Here is a 26,686-nt window from a genome sequence, read left to right as displayed (position 1 = left end):
TGAATATTGATATTCATTAGATTTTTCTTGAAGTTTTGGTAATTTTGAGAAATGGATTGTTATAGCAAGAACATTTTCAAACACCCAGAACTTGGGAAACAGATCAGGGGTGGCCAACCCCCCTGGAGAGCAAGCAGGAGTTTCTTCTTCTTTTTAAAGAGAGAGTTTACCCAAATGACAAAATACTAAATGTTTGTGTCCTTACCTTGAATGCAGTCTATGGACTGCATTCTATGATTTGGTTACCCACTACCATCAACCATTCATATTTCCTGTGCAGAGCCTTGGTGTAGTGGTAACACCCCCTGGCACATGTGGCATACAACTTTCCACCTGAGAACAGGGATCAATCCCTGCTTCCAACCTTTCACACTGTTTTTAGTATTTATCTGTCTCCGTATCTCATTTCATTACTGTCTGAATAAAGTGTCAAACCAGCAAAAAATATGAGCATCCTTTAAATTTCATCCCCCCAAAATCGCAAAGTATAACAAAGTCTTCCAATTTTGAGTGTTCATTTAATGTTCAAAGCATACTGAATACACCTGACCTGTGTTTTTATTTTTTAAATCCACCCTGGTCATAGGCCTAATGTCAAAATACCAAGAATTGCAGTAAATGAGCTTTAAAACAGTACAATGACATTTACTTTATACAATGTTATATTTACATTCACTTTTGTGGATAAATGAGTGTCATTTTAGCTGAAGGATCTATAAATACACCTCTTATACCATCTGCCAACCCTTTATCTTCTATGAACAAGAAACTGAAAGGAAACTGCATTCCACACATTCTTCAAATGTTCCCTAAACCTTGGGATGGAGCGTGATCTTTCTATTTCTCTCACAGACACAGAAACAGAAACACACCTGACTCACCTCACCTGTCATGCTTTACTCATGAACTCACTGGGAAGTCCGGAGGAATCCAAAGAAAGGAGTCATGATGATTCATACCGTCACCTTGCCTGGACAAGATGTCACAAAGCAATGCAATCTGTAAAGACAAAGTTGCACACAAAATACACAATGTCATCAATTTCATTAACACACACTACTGTTTTATATTGGGTTGTATTTGTTAATGTTTGACAAGGCAGCACACTCATCACCACTGTACATTTACATTTTTATTCAGTGATTCACTAGTATTAATTATGAGTCACCATCATTGTATTGTACATGTACATTATTGTCTGCTCATGCCCATTGCTCAGTGTTTGTGTTTCAGAAACTCCTGCCATGTGGAGTTTTAGGGATTCCCATACATGCCCTCCCTCCACCCTGTCGTCCTCCCTTCCCCCAGTAAGATGCATATTATGGGGTTTTATAAGGTTTTGTTTCCCCTGAAACTCCCATCTACCCATCAGACATAATTTAACTGCAGCACTAGTGTTGTGAAAAGTGTTTCTATTCCAATGTTATGAGACATGTTCTCTTATTTGCAGAGGATAGTCCATGGAGATTTGCTGTTCTCTTTGTTGTGAAAATTAATATACTCTCAGGCTGCAACCGGTATGTGTGTCTTTCTGCACACACACTCAATAATCATTGTTTTAGTGCAGATAACCCAGGGTTGTGTAATAAGTCTCCCATCCTTCCTTGTAAACACACACAGACGTTGCTGTTCCTCAAAGTACTTCATGTGCCAGGAGTTTCCTACCACGTCCGGTCCACTCAGTCATGTGAATCAATAGAACATCTCAAGAGAACATGCCATATAAGGACTATCATAACATGAGATAAAACAAAGTAATGACCTTGCATACCTAGACTTGAATTAAAGTCAGATTAATCATACGGTCTTGTGCCACAGTGGAATAAACATTTCAGGAAATACCTGCCACCGGCCTTGTCAAATGATTAGTTGTCTTGTTATACAGGTTATTGATCAGATCATGGTTCACCCATACAGACAGACAGAGACTCAGAATGGCAACAAACTGGTCTTCTTTTTTTCAAGTTCAATTGGGTCGTATCAGAGGTGTCAGTCATTAGTCATGTTCTTTCAGTAAGGTCAGATTAACAGCGGTTACCACCACTAGTGTGTATGTTCCTGTCAGTGTGGTCTGGTAACACATGGAGATAGTTGCTATGTTTCTTTTGCTTTAATTTGAAGAGAAATGTACCTTGGTGTGTGTTATTGTGTTTCTTCCCCTGTGTTGTGCAAATAGAAAGACCCCTAGATTTCACTGTGTTGTTCACACCACACAGATTAAACAATAGTCGATTGGCATCCAGGATAAATACAGTGCATTCGGAAAGTATTCAGACCCTTTCCTTTCTTCCACATTTTGTTACGTTACAGCCTTATTCTAAAATTGATTAAATTATTTTTTCCCCTCATCAGTCTTAACACTATAGCCCATAATGACAAAGCGAAAACAGGTTTTTAGAAATATTTGCAAATGTATTAAAAATAAAACACAGAAATACCTTATTTACATAAGTATTCAGACCCTTTACCATGAGACTAAAAATTGAGCTCAGGTGCATCCTGTTTCCATTGATCATCCTTGATGTTTCTCCAACTTGATTGGAGTCCACCTGTGGTAAATTCAATTGATTGGACATGATTTGGAAAGGCACACACCTGTCTATATTTGTACATTTACGTCATTTAGCAGACGCTCTTATCCAGAGCGACTTACAAATTGGTGCATTCACCTTATAGCCAGTGGGATAACCACTTTACAAAGAGTTTTTTTATTATTATTTTTATTTATTTTTTTTGGGGGGGGGGTGGGTTGGGGTAAGGGGGGGGTAGAAGGATTACTTTATCCTATCCCAGGTATTCCTTAAAGAGGTGGGGTTTCAAATGTCTCCGGAAGGTGGTGAGTGACTCCGCTGTCCTGGCGTCGTGAGGGAGCTTGTTCCACCATTGGTGTGCCAGAGCAGCGAACAGTTTTGACTGGGCTGAGCGGGAACTATGCTTCCGCAGAGGTAGGGGAGCCAGCAGGCCAGAGGTGGATGAACGCAATGCCCTCGTTTGGGTGTAGGGACTGATCAGAGCCTGAAGGTACGGAGGTGCCGTTCCCCTCACAGCTCCGTGGGCAAGCACCATGGTCTTGTAGCAGATGCGAGCTTCAACTGGAAGCCAGTGGAGTGTGCGGAGGAGCGGGGTGACATGAGAGAACTTGGGAAGGTTGAACACCAGACGGGCTGCGGCATTCTGGATGAGTTGTAGGGGTTTAATGGCACAGGCAGGGAGCCCAGCCAACAGCGAGTTGCAGTAATCCAGACGGGAGATGACAAGTGCCTGGATTAGGACCTGTGCCGCTTCCTGTGTAAGGCAGGGTCGTACTCTCCGAATGTTGTAGAGCATGAACCTACAGGATCGGGTCACCGCCTTGATGTTAGCGGAGAACGACAGGGTGTTGTCCAGGGTCACGCCAAGGCTCTTCGCACTCTGGGAGGAGGACACAACGGAGTTGTCAACCGTGATGGCGAGATCATGGAACAGGCAGTCCTTCCCCGGGAGGAAGAGCAGCTCCATCTTGCCAAGGTTCAGCTTGAGGTGGTGATCCGTCATCCATACTGATATGTCTGCCAGACATGCAGAGATGCGATTCGCCACCTGGTTATCAGAAGGGGGAAAGGAGAAGATTAGTTGTGTGTCGTCTGCGTAGCAATGATAGGAGAGGCCATGTGAGGATATGACAGAGCCAAGTGACTTGGTGTATAGCGAGAATAGGAGAGGGCCTAGAACTGAGCCCTGGGGGACACCAGTGGTGAGAGCACGTGGTGCGGAGACAGCTTCTCGCCACGCCACTTGGTAGGAGCGACTGGGTCAGGTAGGACGCAATCCAAGAGTGAGCCGCGCCGGAGATGCCCAGGGTGGAGAGGAGGATCTGATGGTTCACAGTATCAAAGGCAGCAGACAGGTCTAGAAGGACAAGAGCAGAGGAGAGAGAGTTAGCTTTAGCAGTGCGGAGAGCCTCCGTGACACAGAGAAGAGCAGTCTAAGGTCCCACAGTTGACAGTGCATGTCAGAGCAAAGCCATGAGGTCGAAGGAATTGTCCGTAGAGCTCAGAGACAGGATTGTGTTGAGGCACAGATCTAGGGAAGGGTACCAAAACATTTCTGCAGCATTTAAGGTCCCCAAGAACACAGTAGCCTCCATAATTCTTAAATGGAAGACATTTGGAACCACTAAGACTCTTCCTAGAGCTGGCCGCCCGGCCAAACTGAGCAATCGGGGGAGAAGGGCCTTGGTCAGGGAGGTGACCAAGAACCCGATGGTCACTCTGGCAGAGCTCCAGAGTTCCTCTGTGGAGATGGGAGAACCTTCCAGAAGGACAACTATCTCTGCAGCACTCCACCAATCAGGCCTTTATGGTAGAGTGGCCAGACGGATTCCACTCTTCAGTAAAAGGCACATGACAGCCCGCTTGGAGTTTGCCAAAAGGCACCTAAAGGACTCTCAGACCATGAGAAAGAAGATTCTCTGGTCTGATGATACCAAGATTGAATTCTTTGGCCTGAATGCCAAGTGTCACGTCTGGAAGAAACCAGGCACCATCCCTACGGTGAAGCATGGTGGTGGCAGTATCATGCTGTGGGGATGTTTTTCAGTGGCAAGGACTGGGAGACTAGTCAGGATCGAGGGAAAGATGAACAGAGCAAAGTACAGAAAGATCCTTGATGAAAACCTGCTCCAGATCACTCAGGACCTCAGACTGGGGTGAAGGTTCACCTTCCAACAGGACAACGACCCTAAGCACACAGCCAAGACAACGCAGGAGTGGCTTCGGGACAAGTCTCTGAATGTCCTTGAGTGGCCTAGCCTGAGCCCGTACTTGAACCCGATCTAACATCTCTGGAGAGACCTGAAAATAGCTGTGCAGCGACGCTCCCCATCCAACCTGACAAAGCTTGAGAGGATCTGCAGAGAAGAATGGGAGAAACTCCCCAAATACAGGTGTGCCAAGCTTGTAGCGTCATACCCAAGAAGACTCGAGGCTGTAAAAGGTGCTTCAAAAAAGTACTGAGTAAAGGGTCTGAATACTTATGTAAATGTGATATTTCAGTTCATTTTTTAAATACATTTGCAAACATTTCTAAAAACCTGTTTTTGCTTTGTCATTAGGGGTATTGTGTGTAGATTGATGAGGGGGAAAAAACGATTTAATCAATTTTAGAATAAGGCTGCATCATAACAAAATGTGGAAAAAGTCAAGGGGTCTGAATACTTTCCGAATGCACTGTAAGTAGACACAGGAGTTCCCTTTGAATATTTCCTAATTGTAACGCAGCTCTGTCTGTCATTAGTCCCGTGTAGCTCAGTTGGTAGCGCATGGCGCTTGCAACGCCAGGGTTGTGGGTTCGATTCCCATGGGGGGGCCAGTATGAAAATAAAATAAAAATGTATGCACTCACTAACTGTAAGTCGCTCTGCTAAATGACTAAAATGTATTATGTAATTAGGCCTATCATTGTACAGAGGGATGAAATATTTAAAAAAATAGAACGTATTGACAGGCCTACCCAGCCAATAGGCTATATGATCTATTCTGCAAGTAGCCAACTCCATGCATTATAATCAGGCTAAATTATATTTTGTTGACTTTTAATCAATTTCATGAGTGAATTGTTTTGGTTTTATTTAGGCTATTCTTTGCATTTTATGTAGGATTATGCACATTTCTAAATAAAACTTAAAATGCCCTCTGCAATGTTCTAACATAAACCTAATATGTTGGTTTTTTAAGGGGGTTCGTTTCATGTTGGCTAAACGGTATGTTTAGTATGGAAATGAAGAATTTAAATATAGTCTGCAATATGTGAGTCTGCAATCCGCCTGGAAATCCCCCACCCTGTGTTAACTCCTCCCCCTCGAGCACTATTATAATTTAATGCTGGTGCATGTAAAGTTCTGAATGACAACCAACACAGCAGCCAGTGTCAATGGACCTTCATCGAGCGAGTATCCTCAACCACATGGATTGTAATACTGATGGTCGACATTCTAAGGATGAAAAAGTGAAATCTATCAATGAAGAGCGGCTGGACAGTGGCCTCGACTCTCTCAAAGAAGAGGAATATAAAGTTGTCGCCGGTGAGCTCGAGCGTCTTCGTGTGGATTGTTCCCCACCGCAGAGAGACGAATGCAGCAATGAACCGTGGAAGGAACAAGTTTCAGAGGATGGAGACACGTACGTTGAGAAACTATAATCAAATCTGTGGACATTCAAGTATTTTTTCCATGTCCAAGTCTACTATAAATAATGCATTATTGTTGTTATTTCTACGCTATATAGGTAGCCTAAAGGTTAGAGCGTTGGGCAAGTCACCGAAAGGTCCTGGTTCGAATACCCGAGCCGACAATGTGAAAATCAATCGATGTGCCCTTGAGCAAGGCACTTAACTCTATTTTGCGGCAGGGGCGCCTTACTACTATGCAATACCCTGTAAAACAACACATTTCACTGCACCTATCCGGTGTATGTGACAATATAAAAACAATTGAACGCATATTTGTGTAGTTGAGTAATTTTTGCGCAATTGTGGTGTCTTCCTGTGTGCAAAAGTTATTGCATTTGCATGCAAAGCAGCTTCTAAACAATGCACAAGGAATGTATTGGGGGGAGTTACCGTCAGAGTGAATATTATGGTCATTGTGGACTTTACGTTAACAAAAGACTATCAGAACGGAATGTACTATGGCTGGGGGTCAAATAGGCAGCGCTCACACTTTGCTCCAGCCGGGAAAGTCCCAGGCCTCGTGCCAGAAACCACGCGCAGCAACGCACGCCAGTGCGTCAAGCCACCACTAGTAGAAATAGCTTGAGGGGAAGAAAGTGTGACGCCTATGAAGTGCTGCCGTTTTCTCATTCAAAAATGTAACCCCCTACATGTCATATTCATGTTCATTTTTTTGTTGAGTAATCTGAGCATTTAAAAAATAAATCCCCTTTTTATTTTATTTAATTTTTTTATCTATGCAGGCTTCTCCACCTTGCCATTATCCATGAAGCCAAGGACTGTGCAAGGAAGATGATAGAGCTGTCATGCAATGAGCCTTTCCTCAATCAACATAACTACCAGAGACAGGTAAATACTGCTAAAACCTGCACAAATAGATGCATAGGTAGAATACAAGGTGTATGTGTATGTACGAGAGAGAGCGAGTGAAGTAGATGCACACATACAATAAAAGGTTTGTGTGTGAGACCCATACTTCCAGTTCCTAACCATATCGCTCCTCCTCCCCCATACAGACTCCTCTCCACCTGGCTGTGATCACAGAGCAGGCTGAGATAGTGGAGCGTCTCCTGAAGGCTGGCTGTGACCCCACGCTAGTGGACAGCAGTGGCAACACGGCCCTTCACATCGCCTGCAGGAAGGGCTCTCTCACCTGCTTCAGTGTCCTCACCCAAATCCAGGGCTGCTCTACCCAGCTCCCAGCCATCATGGCCATGCCAAATTACAGTGGTAAGAAACGTGTAGTCTATTTTCTGTTACTTATTTCAGCTGGTGGGGAACCTGTGGCCATACTGAAACTAAGCAATTACTAAATTAATGTTTAACAACTGCAGTAATTACAGTTACTACACAACTTAATGTAAAGTGTTATCCTGTTCTCTGACCATTGGTCTTCCTCTGCTCTCTGTTTCAGGTCAGAACTGTTTGCATCTGGTCTCTATCCATGGCTACCTCTCGCTAGTGGAGAGCCTTGTGGCTCTCGGAGCTGACATCGATGCACAGGTACGCTATGCAACAACTTAAGTTTTTCTTCAACCCTACCCTCACAATAGTCCACTCATTTCATTATGTCATCCACATTTAATAAAAAGCATTCAAATGATGTGTATTTCCCGTTAACTTATTTGGCACTTGTTTGTCCCTTGGTGTTACAGGAGCAGTGCAATGGCCGCAGCCCTCTCCACCTGGCTGTTGACCTACAGAACCTGGACTTGGTGCTGCTCCTGGTCAGTAATGGGGCGAACGTCAACAGCCTGACCTATGGAGGTCACACGCCATACCACCTGACCTACGGACGCCAGAACGCCGCCATCCAAAGGGAACTGTATGAGCTGACGGCTCAGGAGCTGAGAGAACTGCCAGACAGTGAGTCTGAGGACAGTGAGGAAGAGGGACAGTCTGATGATGAAGAGGTGAGTGTGACTTAACTCTGTGAGTTTGTGAAGCATCGCTACTGTGTGTGATTAATATGTAGGGTAGGGTTTTGCCATATAGTTCTGTAGTGATACTGAGCTGTGAAAACAGTTTAGCATATCTAGCTGTATGTCATGAATGAACCGAGCAGATTAGATGTTTTAGATAGTCATCAATTAACTTTGGCTCTAATCCACCTTCTCCTTTCCTTTAGCAGGTGACATGTTGGTATGATGACATTCAATGGAATGGGCGCAAGTAAGAAGTAGACCACAGAACCTCCAAAGAACAGTAGTACCGACAGAGAGAGAAGCTCATCTGTGCACAGGCTCTAGCTTTGGTACAGTTGCATGCCCAGCAGTGGTGCCAACCTCAGAGGAAGAGGATGACAGAAGACTGGTACAGCAGGGGTACAACACCCCAGACTGACATAGTGATGATGGACAGTGTGAACCAATGAGAAGATGCCAAATAAACAAAATGGATGCCAATAAATAAGTATTTATGGCTCTGAAAGAGACTCATTATCACAAAGCATACATCCAACCAACGATGTAATAACACCTGCATGTATTATACTGTAAATGGATGTGAATACAAATATTTATATATTTTTTAATGCGTAAAGTTTGACAATATTGTAAATGCTTTCCATTGCTTGTGGAAAGGTAAAGCAAGCCACACACTCCACTAAATTAAAACAATACATATTTAACATTGCCTTGATTTCTAGTGCTTTTCCATCTGTGGGAGATTGATGAAAAAATACAGTACTTTTTCAGAACATCAATCATCCTCTCTACGAGACTGAATCATGCTAATATGTTAAATAAATTACACAGATGCTGAAAGGTCAGTGTTCAAAACTAACACACTATTATGCAGATAAAATGGCATATCACCAATGCCTGAACAGAATAAGGGACTCAAGTCCCAAGACACTGGTCTATCAGGCTTGTGAATGAGTCACAGCCATATGATGAGCTGTAACATCTATCCATAGACTTGTATAGGTAATTAGTATTGTTATAATAGCTGAGTATACTGGCATTTCCTGTAGCGGTGAAACACTTCCCTGGGGAGTCAGAGCATTCCAGACATGAGGAACTCTCAGCTGTATAATGTGATTAACAAAGGTCACGTGATGAGGGATATACATTTTAGTCATTTAGCAGACGCTCTTATCCAGAGTGACTTACAGTTAGTGAGTGCATAAATTGTTTTTCTCCATACTGGCCCCCGTGGGAATCGAACCCACAACCCCGGCGTTGCAAACGCCATGCTCTACCAACTGAGCTACACAGGACTATACAGTAACTTTGATTATCTGTGTGTGTGTACAAACAATCTTGTAAAAATCTGAGACTAGTGTCAGTGTGGTTATCGTCATGCGTATAAGTACAAGCTTAAAAGCTCATGGGAATCTACCACTGAGCTACTAGTGTTCATACTACAAAGATGAGTAATTTTGCCCTGTCGCTCTACTTTTCAGTGGTGCATTCTCAAAGAAACATCTGCAGGTGAAGGCAAATTATTTAGTCATAGCATGCTCCCTCAAAGCCCTAAGTGATCAGGAAACAGAGGGACAGCCAGGCCATTCAGAAACGAGTCCCGAGGGGGAATAAGAGAGGCTCATATGACTCGGCATGACAAGGTGAAATGACAAAGCCTTCGGATGGAAAATCCAGACTGTCTTCATGAAGGGGAAAGTATTCAGACCCCTTGACTTTTTCCACATTTTGTTACAGCTTTATTCTAAAATGGATTAAAACGTTTTTACCCCTTCATCAATGTACACACAATATCCCATAATGACAAAGCAAAGACAAGTTTTTAGAAATCTTTGCAAATGTATATTTACAATACCCAGGAAAAAAAAAAACATTTACATAAGTATTCAGACCCTTTACTCAGTACTTTGTTGAAGCACCTTTGGCAGCGTTTACAGCCTGGAGTCTTCTTGGGTATGACGCTACAAGCTTGGCACACCTGTATTTGGAGAGTTTCTCCCATTCTGCTCTGCAGATCTTCTCAAACTGTCAGGTTCGATGGGGAGCATCGCTGCACAGCTATTTTCAGGTCTGTTCGATCGGGTTCAAGTCTGGGCTCTGGCTGGGCCACTCAAGGACATTCAGAGACTTGTCCCGAAGCCACTCCTGCATTGTCTTGTATAGACAGGTGTGTGCCTTTCCAAATCATGTCCAATCAATTGAATTTACCACAGGTGGACTCCAATCAAGTTGTAGAAACATCTCAAGGATGATCAATGGAAACGGGATGCAACGGAGCTCAATTTCAAGTCTCATAGCAAAGCGTCTGAATACTTATGTAAATGTAATTTTTTTAAACTGTCATTATGGGGTATTGCGTGTAGATTGATGAGGAAAATGTTTTATTTAATCCATTTTAGAATAAGGCTGTAACTTGTCAAAATGTGGAAAAAGGGAAGGGGTTTGAATACTTTCCGAATGCACTGTAGAACCTGTCGTAAGGAAGGGAAAGAGCTACGATAGATGTGCTGCTTGAGGAAACGGGTTGTCGTCAAAGATTAGGTAATTTGAGGTGATTGCTAAAAATCTGATAAGATATTGAGGATGTGAGTATCAAGTTTATAATGCACATCTGCTTACAACCACTTCAAGAATGTTGCACAACCAGCAGTCTAGAACAGGTATTAAGGGGATCTTCAATCCCATTTCTCAACTTCCTTCAAATATTATTGTATTGCATCACTAATGTACTGAGCTGTTGAGTAATCTCACAAGCTACTAGTGTGGTCAATAATTTATTTAAAAAGATCTGAAACCACTTGCCTTTGTTATTAAGTAAAATAACATTCAGGGATTTCTATAGCACACACACACTCATGGTGTCAAATAACGGTCAGAATAAGGCTTTGGATCTATGCACCATATCTATATGGGGAAAGAAAACCTACCAGGATTTGAGTTTCTCAAAAACATTCTCTTTAATTGAACAGCGTAAATGTACAGCAAAAAAGAAGTCGGGACTTCCGTTCTGAAGATCAGTGGTAGTGCTCTCTGTTATCTTTCTAGGGTAGTCTCCCCTCTAGACTGGAACATAAGGAAAAACTCAATCTCGCTCTGACAGGGACACAAGGTGGACATCGATCTCGGTCTCTGTCAGGATCCTGTAAATGGAGAAGGAGACACAAATACTGATTCTGCTGATGCCTGGTTCTTTGTACGTAACCCATTTCTGTCCAGTGTATACTTGGTGATTACACAATAAACAAACAAAAAAAGATAAAATTTCAGATGACATTTCTATTTACTATGTTATTTTCTGCACCAAGCTTTGAAAAGTTCCATCACTATTAAACAATTCCCATGGACTCACCTGAATTTAGGGTCTTCAGTTGTAATGACACCAATCTCTAGCTCGGAGGGCTTGAAGTCAATGGACAGTACCGTAGACAAACAAGTTATCGCAGTCTGTAAACAGAAGAGGATGAAACTCAAACTACTTCAAAGGGGACTAGTTTGCTCATTTAGTTTGTATTATTCTACATGCCAAGGGGTATGGTATTTTACCTCAATTGTTTGCGCGAAGGTCCAGTCCAGTTTCTTCTTGACCTTTTTCTCCAGGAAGGTGGTGGCCTCTGTCTGTTTGACCCCAGCAGCAGTGGCCTTGAAGCCACAGTAGTATCCTGCAGGGTCACACTTATACACCTGGGGACCACACTCCTCGTCCACACCAATCACTATCATGCCTGCAACAATGGATTTAAAAAACAATGCATTAAGTGAGTCTGAAGGCCAAAACTAAAAGCATCTTAGCTAAGAATGCAACTTTCTTACTCTGCATTTTTCAAAACTTTTTAGTCATTTAGTAGATGCTCTTATACAGAGCGACTTGCAGTTAGTGCATTCGTCTTAAGATAGGTAGGTGAGAACCACATATCACAGCCGTAATAAGTACATTTTTCCTCAATAAAGAAGTTATCAGCAAAGTCAGTGCAAGTAGGAAAAGAGAAGTGCAGTTTTGTAGGGGGAGGGGGGATAAGACAGATGTCTTATTTAAGGTAGGGTTTTCAGAAGATGGGCAGGGACTCTGCTGTCCTGTCGTTTTTATTAGTGAGGAACAACAGTCGTACTGTTCATTTTAAACCAGCAGGTTTTGTTCACCTCCAATAATTTGAAACCGCTTATAGTTGAAGAATCTTCAAACTTCTGAGCTACACTGGTATAAAAAAAAATTGAGACAAAATTGTAACACTTACAGCAACCCAGAGGTCTCATCTCAGCGTTCTGTGTGTACACCTGAGAGATGTCAGCCATCCTCTTACACAGCATGTCCACTGGGATCTCATAACCGTACTTGTACTTCCAGTTGGCTGCTTCGTAGCGAGCTCTCTGGACTTGAGACTTGCTGTCAGCTGAACACAAATGAATCGGTGATTATTAGTCATTATTACAGAAATGTATTAATACACTCCATGAAGTTAATATTCAGTGTGTATTGGATATTTCAACATTAAAATGTTTCTCACCCGTCATTCCAGACATGACACAGCCAATGTTTTCTGTGATTCTGAATAGGTGTGTGACTGTGGAGGCATCAAGAAGCTTGTCCTGTGGGAGAGATTTAAGAGTCCATCTCATTACAGCCCATAACATGTCATTTGCATATAGATAACAGAGTAATGAATTAGTCATGAAGGGTGTTCTTACTGGAACTTTCTTCTGTGTGACTACAACTGCACAGTCTTGTCCTCGGATAGCTAATGAGGTAAGGCCACCTTGATTGATAGCCTTGAATGCATATTCTGGGGAAATAAACAGAACAGGAAAAAATTATGCATCACTCCAGACTGTTTTTTAGGTTAGGTGAGAGATAACAGATTCAAAGCTGTCACTGCATAGCCATGATGGAGGCTATTCACCACAAAAGAGGGGGCTCTGACCAAGGCTGTAACTGCAGCCAAGTCACTCCACGAATGACAATAACAAAATGTTCAACAACTCCTTACTAGACAGCTAACTTCCTATAGCCATAAGCTATAACGTTACTTGTTAAAGTGTCTACTTCTGTCAAATAACGTTACACGAGTAGTTCTTAAGTTAGCGAACTTCAAGCGCAGCATGAACTGTTGACATATTTTAAATTTGAACGTTAGCTAGGTTAGCTACTTAGCTGGCTAACTTGCTAATTGATTAGCTACTAGCTAGCAAGCCTACTCAATTACTTAAGCGTTAGGATCTGACAATGTTAACATCCTTTATCCATTCACTGACATAATAAAACAGCTAGCTAGAGATAATATGTTTAACTTAAGTAACCAGTTCCTTAAGCTAGCTAACATTACTAGCTAGCTAGCTACTAGCTTACGTTTGTTTGCTACCGGTGATGACTGGGCAAGTTAGTATTCTTTCATTTCTTCATAACGATCCCATACTAACCGACTTGGTAGAGTCTGCCCTCCGGAGAGAAGATGGTAATATGTCGGTCAAATCCTGCACTCGACCCTCTGGACATTGTGTTGGTAAACAAGTAAATTTGTATAAAAGTTGAAACTGAAACTAGAACTGCTCAGGGAAAAAAAAAAAGCACGACAATGACCACCGGAAGTAGTTCTCGGAAACAGTAGATTAATGTCTGGGTCAATCGAAGGGGCGTGGTTTACACACTTTTACTGAATACATGTTTAATTTTTTTTAATAATCTAGGACTAAAAGTGATTGAGTCTTTTTTAAATAATTTTTTCACGTTATAGAGTTTCATTAAGGAACACTGTATTTTACGGTTTGTGAAGATCAAACAGAAGCAGGGTCCTTTCCTCTGCCCCAGTCTCATCATAGTGGATGTGCCAGGAGCTTCCATTTGTCTGGACAATGGTGTCATAACTTGATATCCTCTGGAAAAAAGTAACAGAACACCACAAGAATTATAATAACCTCAAACATACACATGCCTTGTATTTCTTTCTTTATCAATGTTCCTTTTAGGTCCTCATGTAGACAACATTAATTTATGCATTGATTTGTAATAAATAACCAAGCTCCATCTCCCTTTTACTCTCACCTGGAATACATAAGTATTCAGACCCTTTACTCAGTACTTTGTTGAAGCACCTTTGGCAGCGTTTACAGCCTGGAGTCTTCTTGGGTATGACGCTACAAGCTTGGCACACCTGTATTTGGAGAGTTTCTCCCATTCTTCTCTGCAGATCTTCTCAAACTTTGTCAGGTTCGATGGGGAGCATCGCTGCACAGCTATTTTCAGGTCTGTTCGATCGGGTTCAAGTCTGGGCTCTGGCTGGGCCACTCAAGGACATTCAGAGACTTGTCCCGAAGCCACTCCTGCATTATCTTGTATAGACAGGTGTGTGCCTTTCCAAATCATGTCCAATCAATTGAATTTACCCCAGGTGGACTCCAATCAAGTTGTAGAAACATCCCAAGGATGATCAATGGAAACAGGATGCACCTGAGCTCAATTTCGAGTCTCATTGCAAAGAGTCTGAATAACGTATTTCTGATTTTTTTTATCCATTTGCTAACCTTTTCGCTTTGTCTTTATGGGGTATTGTGTGTGGATTGAGGAGGGGAAAAAATCATTTAATCCATTTTAGAATAAGGCTGTAACGTAACAAAATTTGGACAAAGTCAAGGGGTCTGAATATTTTCTGAATGCACTGTATATCGGCCTATGCATAAGGTATAATATGCATATGGGTGTTTGGAATGAATCATCACATTAGAAAGTGCTGTCCATTTCATTGTGTTAGGCTTTGAAACAATATCCACAATGACCATGTTTTCCACTCAGCTTCAACCTGTTATTGAACTTCTTTCTTCAAATTGATGAATGACAGTGAGCTGAGTTTTAAAAGCACATACTGTTTTGATTATAAGTGTTTGATGTGCTTTTCGATTGCATTTGCATTGATGTCAGTGGTAAGAGGGACAATAGAGCCCTGAGTACCAGGCCATTAGCTACCTGATGATCGTTAGCGAGTTGGGTACTACTAATGCATGTCCAGAGTGCATAAAATAAGATTTCCATGACTCAATGGTCACGTAGAATTTTACCGGGGTCATGACTCATGACTGCAGGTGTGGAGGAAAATCTGGTCACAGCAACAGCCCTAACCACACCTTCTCTTTCTGTCCACTCTAGATGAGGAAGTGTTGACCTGGGAACAGCCGGTGGGTGTGGCTATTTTCTGTTAACTCATCATGGGGGAAGTAAGCTTGGAGCAGCAGGTATAAGGTTTACCAAGTAAAGCATGAGAAAAGAGCCATGAACTTTAACCTGTAACCTGAAGTCATTTATACTTCTCATCTCATTGTTGTATCCATTTCACTTTCTCATTCTCTCTTCTAGCAAGAATAAATAAATCATGAATAATTATTTAATTACACAATCATTTCTATATTAAATGTCATTGCTTATTGCAAATAACTGTTAATAGTAGGTTAATTGTTTCACACACAAAAATGCCTACATGTCTGGTTGTTTGATGTGGTTGAGGCTACAGACGCGTGGGTTGGGGATATGTGGCTCAAAACTGGGATGGAAGTCACCACCACACATAAAGTTTACCACATACACACACTTGAAATACTGATATTAGTCATGTGAGAACCGGAGAGAAACCCCCCTCAATAAGGCATCAGGGTCTGTAGGTGTGCTGAAATAAAACTCCCTGTGCTGCACTTATACAAACACAGAAGTCCTGTATTTGAAACCGGGAACAGGTGATTCATATCTACTCTATGCAGTCAGTGACCTGAGGCCACAGTCCCTCCTGCTCACTTCACCTGTCAGAGAAACAACATGCTACACAGCTGTGGGGAGGTGGAGGGAGGAAAAGGAGTGTCATTATTAAATCACACTGTGTGGTCAGACTCTGTGGTGACTGAGGGTTCTGCTTACAGAGCACAGATAGAAACCCACAGAGTATGGTTAGGCTATGTTCGGCTATGAAAACAATATACCCATCTTTCCCACAGGATCCGTTCTAAACAACAGCCTCCCACATCACCCTGCAGCTGTGACAATGCCATCTCCACTTTGTCTCAAGTGGGGGAAGAACATGGGTACCTTATGTGGACTGGCATTACAACTAAGTCACTTCATTGAAATTCAAGATGTTCCCTTTCAGGCTATTTGTATTTGGCTCTATCCGAGGGGTCTATTCGAGGGGGAGGCAGGTAGCCTAACGGTTAGAGACCCTAGATGCCATTGCCTGCAGTTGTGCTCTTGAGCAACCCCCCACAACAACAGCTCCTTGGGCGCCCAGTGTGGCAGCCAACCGCACCTCTCCAAAACCTGTATATGTATCTTTCTGAGGGGTTAGGTTAAAAGCAGAAATCGCATTTTGGTTGGACCTTGTGTGCAACTGACCAATAAAGTGATCTTAATGTTAATCTATGAATCTATATTTGCTGTGCTCCATATCACCCACTAGTGGCAACAGGAGAGATGGAGATACCGTACATCCTGTTCAGAATTACTTATTGTACTGAGTCACAAATATACCATTCTGTAACTATGAATTAGGTAATATTCAGTGATTCAAGCCTTATTCTTTATATTGGAAAATCAACAAGTACTTTTCTCCCACAGATTCAACCCAACTAATGTTTGAGAGTATTTGCTTTAATGATGATGACTGATGCTCGACCACTCAAGTAATATAAAAAGTCCAGATTTAGGAAATCCACCCCCTGTATATGGCGATTGCTTTTTGAGTGTCACGGACTATGGTTTGCTTAGTTTGGAAGACAGAGGAAGACTAACATTGAGTCAGCATGAACCTAAACACACTAACATGAGCTGTTGCCTTGCCAACTGGAAGTGGTAACACCAGCGGTGGGTGTGCATTATGTTCTAATCAAATAGCTACTGCAGAGAGGGCAGGGCAAGGCAGGAGAGGGCTGGGAAGGAGAGGGCTGGGCAGTACAGGGCAGGGCAGGAGAGGGCAGGACTGGGACTTGGAGATTCCATCGGGTGCAGTCTAATAGCACTACAGAAACCACATCAATAGCACATCTCAACCTTATGTGTCGAATCTTATGGTCAGATCAACAATGCCAACCTAGGCTCTGAACATTCCGTACCATCTTGCATGGATTGTTGTTCCATTAAGTTTGGCAGGTCGCTGCCTTAAGAAAATAGTCAAGGCCTTGCCTTAACTCATGACAATTATATATTCTGGATTCACACCGCCAGATATGAGAGATCTGGCAGAGCACTCACCATCTGCGACTGGTTCCCTTTGATGCACATGTTGGCAACGTTGAGTCCATCTATGACCACGACAAAGGCCGGCTTCCACTTGACAAAGTTCTTGAAGCTCTCCAGCTCCTAGGAGAGGGAGAAACATTTGGTTTCACAAGCTACTGGTTTAAATATCTGGTGAAATGCTTTGTGCTTCCATTTTAAATGTTTGTGCATATCATATGTAATATTGTAATTTTTATGATGCTTTTAAAATGTCTCACAGCTATCAAATATCATATCTAAGGGGAAATATAAAGGGGGTGGGGGGGATTCACATGCTGGAACAATATTACTTCATGACAAAAACAGACTTTAAAGTCAGAAGCACCAGCTCACGTTGCATGCCTGACCATACACAACAAGGATGAACTTTAGTAACAGGGCAAGACTTGGTCAATATTTACTGAACTCCACAGCCAGGCCTTCCCTTTCGTCTTGTTTTTCTTTCCTTGTTTCCGTTTCAATGGGAATGTGGACCAGCTCCAGATATGAGTCTGGCAGTACACAGTACAGTGGGGGAATTTCTGGCAGGGCCACATGCCAACCCCAGGCCACACCTCTACCGGTCTGTCTATCATATACATAGGATAAAGTAATCCTTCTACCCCCCCCCCCCCCCAAAAAAAATAAATACATGTGTAAAGTGGTTTATCCCACTGGCTATAGGGTGAATGCACCAATCTGTAAGTCGCTCTGGATAAGAGCGTCTGCTAAATGACGTAAATGTGCCCTTGAGCAAGGCACTTAACCCTAATTGCTCCTGTAAGTCGCTCTGGATAAGAGCGTCTGCTAAATGACTAAAATGTAAAAAATGTAATGTTGCCGTCACTGCTGCATAGGAAATAGAGTTCCATTTACATGTTTCATTGGTAGGAGGTTGGTAAATACTGGTCATTCATGTCTAAATCTAAAGTATTTTGAATTAAAATGTTTCTTTAAAAAAAAGGATTTAATCACATTCACAAATACGTTCCCCATGTTTCCAGAGAATGCAACGAGACTGACCAACTGCAGCCTACAGACAGTAGATTACAGTAGGACACTGCAGAGTCCATTCATTGTTCAACGAATCATGTTTTATAAGTGTCTATTATACAATACTGTAGCCATGGGAACAGGCCAGTACTTTCAGTTCTTTGTCTCTGCGATGCAAATAGCCTGAGAAATCCCCCGCCACACCCCAACACAAACCTCAAAGTCCACCAGAACAACAGTACTGTATACCCTTGTGAAATCAAATGAAATTGTATTTGCCACATGCGCCGAATACAACAGGTGTAGACATTACAGTGAAATGCTTACTTACCTTAAAAAATAAATTAAAAAATGCATTGTTGGTTAAAGAACAAAAGCAAATAACTAAAGAGCAGCAGTAAAATAACAGTAGGGAGGCTATATACAGGGGGGTACCGGTGCAGAGTCAATGTGCGGGGGCACCGGCTAGTCGAGGTAATTGAGGTAATGTGTACATGTGGGTAGAGTTAAAGTGACTATGCATAAATAATAAACAGAGTAGCAGCAGCGTAAAAGAGGGGGATGGGGTGGGGGTGGGAGGGCAGTGCAAATAGTCTGGGTAGCCATGATTAGCTGTTCAGGAGTCTTATGGCTTGGGGGTAGAAGCTGTTGAGAAGCTTTTTGGACCTAGACTTGGCGCTCTGGTACCGCTTGCCGTGCGGTAGCAGAGAGAACAGTCTATGACTAGGGTGGCTGGAGTCTTTGACAATTTTTAGGTCCTTCCTCTGAAACCGCCTGTTATATAGATCCTGGATGGCAGGAAGCTTGGCCCCAGTGATGTACTGGGCCGTACGCACTACCCTCTGTAGTGCTTTGCGGTTGGAGGCCGAGCAGTTGCCATACCAGGCGGTGATGCAACCAGTCAGAATGCTCTCGATGGTGCAGCTGTATAACTTTTTGAGGATCTGAGGACCCATGCCAAATCTTTTCAGTCTCCTGAGGGGGAATAGGCTTTGTCGTGCCCTCTTCACGACTGTCTTGGTGTGTTTGGACCATGATAGTTTGTTGGTGATGTGGACACTAAGGAACTTGAAGCTCTCAACCTGTTCCACTACAGCCCGTCGATGAGAATGGGGGCGTGCTCAGTCCTCTTTTTTCCCCTGTAGTCCACAATCATCTCCTTTGTCTTGATCATGTTGAGGGAGAGGTTGTTATCCTGGCACCACATGGCCAGGACTCTGACCTCCTCCCTATAGGCTGTCTCATCGTTGTCTGTGATCAGGCCTACCACTGTTGTGTCGTCAGCAAACTTAATGATGGTGTTGGAGTTGTGCCTTGCCATGCAGTCATGGGTGAACAGGGAGTACAGGAGGGGACTGAGCACGCATCCCTGAGGGGCCCCCGTGTTGAGGATCATCATGGCAGATGTGTTGTTACCTACCCTTACCACCTGGGGGCGGTCCGTCAGGAAGTCCAGAATCTAGTTGCAGAGGGAGGTGTTTAGTCCCAGGGTCCTTAGCTTAGTGATGAGCTTTGAGGGCACTATGGTGTTGAATGCTGAGCTGTAGTCAATGAATAGTATTCTCACGTAGGTATTCCTCTTGTCCAGGTGGGAAAGGGCAGTGTGGAGTGCAATAGAGATTGCATCATCTGTGGATCTGTTGGGGCGGTATGCAAATTGGAGTGGGTCTAGGGTTTCTGGGATAATGGTGTTGATGTGAGCCATGACCAGCCTTTCAAAGCACTTCATGGCTACAGACGTGAGTGCTACGGGTCGGTAGTCATTTAGGCAGGTTATCTTAGTGTCCTTGGACATAGGGACTATGGTGGTCTGCTTGAAACATGTCAGGGACATGTTGAAAATGTCAGTGAAGACACTTGCCAGTTGGTCAGCACATGCTCGGAGTACACGTCCTGGTAATCCGCCTGGCCCTCCGGCCTTGTGAATGTTGACCTGCTTAAAAGTCTTACTCACATCGGCTACGGAGAGCGTGATCACATAGTCATCCGGAACAGCTGGTGGTCTCATGCATGCTTCAGTGTTGCTTGCCTCGAAGCGAGCATAGAAGTGATTTAGCTCGTCTGGTAGGCTTGTGTCACTGGGCAGCTCGTGGCTGTGCTTCCCTTTGTAGTCTGTAATAGTTTTCAAGCCCTGCCACATCCGACGAGCGTCAGAGCCGGAGTAGTACGATTCAATCTTAGTCCTGTATTGACTCTTTGCCTGTTTGATGGTTCGTCGGAGGGCATTGAGAGATTTCTTATAAGCGTCCGGGTTACAGTCCCGCTCCCTGAAAGCGGCAGCTCTACCCTTTAGCTCAGTGCGGATGTTGCCTGTAATCCATAGCTTTTGGTTGGGGTACGTACGTACGGTCACTGTGGGGACAACGTCATCGATGCACTTATTGATGAAGCCAGTGACTGATGTGGTGTACGCCTCAATGCTATCTGAAGATTCCCGGAACATATTCCAGTCTGCTTGCAAAACAGTCCTGTAGCTTAGCATCTGCATCAGGAAATACTAACCATTCCTCAAGTAGGCTCCAATTGCTTGATTGCACTGTACCTTTGAGAATAAAAAATGCAGATAATAATGCTATAAAGATCTGTAGCCTATTTGGCTAAAGCTAGTGACTTTGCAGGTAACAAACTTGTCCCTTGTAGCGTCAGCTACAATTATTACTACTATTATTAACAGCATTGCAGTGAGAAATCTGTATGGAACGGAAAGGGGAAGAATATTTGGGGAATCCCTATTTTGTGCAGAAGGGAGAAAGTTTTGAAATTAAACAACATTCAGTATTCAAGAAATGTTCAGGCCCGGTTTCAGGCCATAGACATTCATATTCATTAATGACATAATTAGTTCAGGCCTCTGGGATAAAAGCAGGACGTTAACATATAGTTGACCAATAGCCTGGGGACGAGGTTACTTTCACATTTCCTTCACCTCTACCTTATTAACACAGCTTGTTGTGTTGCAATCTACTCCCCACAGCAACAACAGTTGTCATGGAGAGTTGAGGTAGCACAATGGGACTAGAAGAACTGGGAATTCTCAGAGGTTGTAGGGTCACGGATGTCGTTTGTTTGATGGAGACGGAGACAATGAATCTCCACTCTAGTTCCATTGTGGAGGGAAAGGGTTTGGCAGAGCATGGGACCCAGTCACACTCAATGACAGTCTCCTCAAACTGCCTGATTGAGTATGGGGAGATGCCTGGGTGTACCCTTAGAGTTTCTCCCTAGTAGGAAGAGATTCTTTCACATTTGATGGCTCTTCTTCATTGTTCTTGCACAACTAAGTTTTCCATGTGGAAAAAATCGGAGAAACAATTTTATCAACTGCTTATCTGCAAGATAAAATGTCTAAAAGCACCGAAGAGCCTACATCTTAAATGCATTAGGCTACACAGCGACATTCCACATAACTATTCTACAAAAATCCCCCAACAAAAGTTGTAGATAAAACTTTGGCTGTTCCACCCATCTGTCTGTCTGTGACCTAGTAGTGTCTAGTCTAAAGCAAAAGGAACAGGTTGTGTTAGGTTCTACTGCTGGTTCTATATTCTACAACCCTGTCAAGTTGCTGCAAAATGTTACTATAAACTCTTCGGCCTACTTGTCAGTGTAAGATTATGCCATGCCTTTACCTCAAAGTATTGATTGGGACAGAAAGATAAATAAATATACAAAGCAGTGCTGCACTGCAGAGAGACCATAATGAGTGGGTTAAAATCTGTGAATCCTAGACAAAAACGGTACAGATACTTTTCCATTGGAATGCATTGTTCTTGCACTGTTACATGCGACACACTTTACAAAGAAGTTGAACCTTGAAAAGAAAACACAGACGCTGCATAGGAGCAACGCTCCAGCCCCAGGACTGAAGGCGTTCGTTTTCGGTGCCCCACACTGGTTTCACTTCATAAACTACTCACTCATGTAGGGGGGTTAGAGTCCACCCACAAACACATGCGCGCGCACACACACACAAACACAGAGCAGGCAGGGACTTTCCAGGGTCACTCATGTGAGAGCCTATTGAGGGCTGAAATGTGAAACTCTATTGTGCTGCTAATGACTGCAGCAGGCAAAAAAATATCCAAGCTATGCCCAGAAATAAACATGTCACAAAAAACGAGTGTATAAAATCGAGCACACAGCCATGCAATCTCCATAGACAAACATTGGCAGTAGAATGACCTTATTGAAGAGCTCAGTGGCTTTCAAAGTGGCACCGTCATAGAATGCCACCTTTCCAACAAGTCAGTTCATCAAATTTCTAGAGCTTCCCCGGTCAACTGTAAATGCTGTTATTGTGAAGTGGAAATGTCAAGGTGCAACAACGGCTCAGCCGCAAAGTTGTAGGCCACACAAGCTCACAGAATGGGACCGCCGAGTGCTGAAACGCGTCTGTCCTCGGTTGCAACACTCACTACCGAGTTCCAAACTGCCCCTGGAAGCAACGTCAGCACAATAACTGTTCGTCGGCAGCTTTATGAAATGGGTTTCCATGGCCGAACAGCCGCACACAAGCCTAAGATCACGCAATGCAAAGCGCGACTGTAAAGGTGTAAAGCTCGCCGCCATTGGACTATGGAGCAGTGGAAACACGTTCTCTGGAGTGATGAATCACACTTTACCATCTGGCAGTCCGACGGACGAATCTGGGTTTGGCGGATGGCAGGAGAACATTACCTGCCCGAATGCATAGTACCAACTGTAAAGATTGGTGGAGGAGGAATAATGGTCTGGGGATGTTTTTTTATGGTTCGGGCTAGGCCCCTTAGTTCCAGTGAAGGGAAATCTTAACGCTACAGCATACAATGACATTCTAGACAATTCTGTGCTTCCAACTTTGTGGCAACAGTTTGGGGAAGGCCCTTTCCTGTTTCAGCATGACAATGACCCTGTGCACAAAGTGAGGTCCATACAGAAATGGTTTGTCGAGATCGGTGTGGAAGAACTTGACTGGCCTGCATTGAGCCCTGACCTCAATGCCATCGAACACCTTTGGGATGAATTGGAACGCCGACTGCGAGCCAGGCCCAATTGCCCAAAATCAGTGCCCGCCCTTCACTAATGCTTGTTGCTGAATGGAAGTCCCCGCAGCAATGTTCCAACATCTAGTGGAAAGCCTTCTTAGAAGTGGAGGCTGTTACAGCAGAAAAGGGGGGACCAACTCCATATTAATGCCCCTGAATTTGGAATGAGATGTTCGACAAGCAGGTGTCCACATTGGTCATGTAGTGTATCTGTACAAAAAGGAGTTCCCATGCTCCCATTAAGCCAAAACAGAATTAACCCAAGGTGTTTTCCCCACAGTAGTTCTAAGTCTGTAGGTTTGATTGTGTATAAAGGCTTGCGCACATCGCTGCCAATCGTTCAGCGCACTGTGTTTTAGGGACCACCTGCGGTAGACATCTGACTGCAAACATTTTCACAAAAATTCTACATGTAAAATCGGTGCGCAATTTACGTTCAGAGGTGCTAAGTACTCTCAGACCGTACATGTTATTGGTGTGTCTGAGCCCTAAGGAGCATTAGGTACATAAGATACATTGTATGTTTCCTCCCATGTATCTGAAGATTTCTTATTGATGAAACATAAATGACCACATATAGGAACAGTGACAAATGGAGGTAAGATAGATACTGTACAATTATTTTGACCTGAGAGGAGCCTACAAGCAGCTATCATCAAACACTGCATTTAGACAGGCAGACCAATTCTGATATTTTTTCCACTAATTGGTCTTTTGACCAATCACATTAGATCTTTTCACATCAGCTCTTTTTCTGAGCTGATCTGATTGGTCAAAAGACTCGTTAGTGAAAGAAAATATCAAATTTGGGCTGCCTGTCTAAACGCAGCCAATGAGGTGCAACAGGCCTTTGCCAGTAAAGGCTGAAATATATTTTGTCACCTACATATTGACCAGCCTTTGCAATGTGTGGCTGTGCTGACTGACAATGAGCGGGCTCATTGAGGGATGCAGAGAGAGACAAGGGCAGCGACATGTCCTGCAACTGGAAATCCCCATCCTCTCATCTAATTGTGAAACAGGCCTGATTCTTTGGAGGACATCTTGCTATTTTAATCAGTAGAGAAAACTCTAAGACTAAAGCAAGATCAGCCCTGAACAACACCGTATCATGCAATAATGCATTTCCCGGCTGATTTGTTTGCCCAAACATCCAGCACCAAAAGGAACAGTTCAATGCAAAACCTAAATTTGCCAGAGTACATTTTTATTTTTTAAGTGCAAATCTCACTGCATGCATCTGGAGAAATGCAGGCGAAATCTGCAGTGCTTGACAATATTAACCCTTTGCCATTGAATTCACATCGTGCAGAATTAGTTTAACACGACACTAGCACTATCTAGTGGCCATTATATTCAGTGCAAATATTTTCTGCCGTCTACCTTTAATTTAATAATATTAATTAATATATATTAATTAATAATATTTAATATTAATATTTGTTATAATTAATACCTTTACATGTTGTGTTTGTTCAACCAACTGTACTCAAAAGGACTGGCTGACAAATAACATAAAGCTGACCTGCAGTGTAGACAATCTGCATAATGTGTGGTGATACAAGACACAAAGGAGACAAACAAGAAAGAAAAAGAGCTTCCCAAACCTCTGGAGTGGTCTCATTTAAGACGTCTCTGCCTGGGATCAAATCCCCCATCACCTTGTCCTTGAGCTGGGCGTACTCCTCCTGACTCAGCGGGATGAATTCCAGCTCTGCCTGGCAGCTCAGACACAATCCCCTGGTTACAGGGGGCAAAGGTCAGAGGTAAAAATATAATTTCAGCCATCTAGATTTCTTATAGAAGTAACCTATGAAGTGCTGATTAAAACTCTGAATTCATTAGGTCTAATGGTTTAATGAAGAGGATGAAGAGACTGTTTATGTCATTACCTGGGGTCTACGGTGGACCAGCTTCCACTCCACTTCTGGTCTGGAAGATTGGCAGGAGAGAGGAAGATATCATCATCAAACTAAAATAGGCACAACCCATGCTTTGTCCCAATAATATTGTGTAATTGTAGGCCTATTCAGTAACCTATATTCAGGACTTACCTCTCAAACCAAGCTTTGATATCTTTAGCCAGAGTCTCCATGGGATAGATCTGGTTGTCCCTTATATGGAGCAGGATGGACTGCAGCCTGTCCCCGTGGCCCTGACGAGAGAGGAGAGGCCACACTGGAACAGGGCCTGCCATGTCTCCTGGTTGGGAATGAGGCCCTTCTCCATCAGCTCGGCATACAGGGCCCAAGCAGTGGCATGATGGCCCTCTTGATGTTCTCTAGGATGGTCAGTGCCTCCTTCTGTTCTACTGAAGCCCTTTATGAACAGGCTGGAGGCCCCGGTGTCTAACGTCATGAACCGGCTCCTCATGATGTCATACAAGTGGTGGCCGCCGCCGACACACAGGGTGAGGTATTGTAGAAGCAGCTCATAAGACAGTGTCCTGGTATCCATGGAAACGTAGTCCAGCAGGGACTTGTCCCATCGGCCAGCATTGATGCCATCATCCGGACGTCAAAGCATTCGGTGAAGTCAATTTGAGGCTCTCCCATTCTGAGGCAGTGAGAGGGTGGTCTGGGGATTCCACTCTCTTGTTCTTTCTGGGGAAGTCTGGTTCCTCCTCCTGCAGGGCTGCCTCAGCCCTCTTCTTTTGGTATTCAGCAGTTATCTTAGCTGTTCCAGCAGCAAACACTGACTTGGGAAAAGGAGGCCTCTCTCTGATATTTAGGTCCCTCTGTCTGTCCTCTTTCCTGTTGGTACCTTCATGTCTACTCACTCCTTTAGTGCATAATAGTCTGGTACTACCTGATAGCTTACTAATCACATTATTTAGGGGAGTAAAGCCAGCATTGCTGGGATGAAAGTGTGGGCTAATGTAATTGACATTTTCTTGGTTTTGATATTAGGAAGGAGCCCATATTTTACAGAAAATATGTTGACGATACCAACTACTTTAACATTATTATGTTGTACACACTGTCAGTGTCAGCTGTGCGGTCTCATGCCTCTGTTGAACCAAAAACAGTTAAGTGAAGTTCAAACTAGCATATTATTAGCTAGCTAGCTGGAAGTGCCAAGACACTTCCGTTGACATTGCCTATAAGTAAACAACCAGTTAACAGCTGATAATACCGGGTTTATTCTTTTGACAAGGAGTCAGGTGACCCAAAATCTGCATGCAATTGTTTTGGCTGATCATTTTGCTAAATAATATAGCTAAATTAGAATTTACGGAGTATTCACCTGCAGGAGAAGGAATGCCTGTGATCAGAAAGTCGCATTTCATGTCGTCATAACTATGTGACATTTGT

At 43.3% G+C, this 26,686-nt stretch overlaps 2 protein-coding genes across 2 annotated transcripts; one reads left to right on the top strand and one right to left on the bottom strand.

The window, feature by feature from the left end:
* Positions 1 to 5,871: 5,871 nt before the first annotated feature.
* Positions 5,872 to 8,841, top strand: LOC121544745 (NF-kappa-B inhibitor alpha-like). Its single transcript, XM_041854861.2, has 6 exons — positions 5,872 to 6,158; positions 6,951 to 7,056; positions 7,224 to 7,437; positions 7,622 to 7,710; positions 7,863 to 8,120; positions 8,336 to 8,841. The coding sequence occupies exons 1-6, from the start codon at positions 5,911 to 5,913 to the stop codon at positions 8,381 to 8,383; spliced, it is 963 nt and encodes a 320-aa protein (XP_041710795.2). The 5' UTR covers positions 5,872 to 5,910; the 3' UTR covers positions 8,384 to 8,841.
* Positions 8,842 to 11,064: 2,223 nt separating this feature from the next.
* On the bottom strand, positions 11,065 to 26,460 carry LOC121544746 (proteasome subunit alpha type-6). The gene is made up of 11 exons (XM_041854862.2): positions 25,427 to 26,460; positions 25,265 to 25,304; positions 24,980 to 25,112; positions 17,350 to 17,457; positions 13,545 to 13,999; positions 12,816 to 12,910; positions 12,635 to 12,716; positions 12,365 to 12,520; positions 11,676 to 11,854; positions 11,482 to 11,576; positions 11,065 to 11,272 (listed from the first exon to the last, which is right to left on the bottom strand). Exons 5-11 carry the CDS (start codon positions 13,618 to 13,620, stop codon positions 11,215 to 11,217), a joined length of 741 nt encoding a protein of 246 aa, XP_041710796.1. The 5' UTR covers positions 13,621 to 13,999; positions 17,350 to 17,457; positions 24,980 to 25,112; positions 25,265 to 25,304; positions 25,427 to 26,460; the 3' UTR covers positions 11,065 to 11,214.
* Positions 26,461 to 26,686: the final 226 nt, after the last annotated feature.

This window comes from Coregonus clupeaformis, chromosome 29, assembly GCF_020615455.1.
Source record: "Coregonus clupeaformis isolate EN_2021a chromosome 29, ASM2061545v1, whole genome shotgun sequence".
In the NCBI taxonomy this organism is placed as follows: Eukaryota; Metazoa; Chordata; class Actinopteri; order Salmoniformes; family Salmonidae; genus Coregonus; species Coregonus clupeaformis.
The sequence above is the reverse complement of the archived record's forward strand: the minus strand, read 5'-3'. Positions and strand labels throughout refer to the sequence as shown.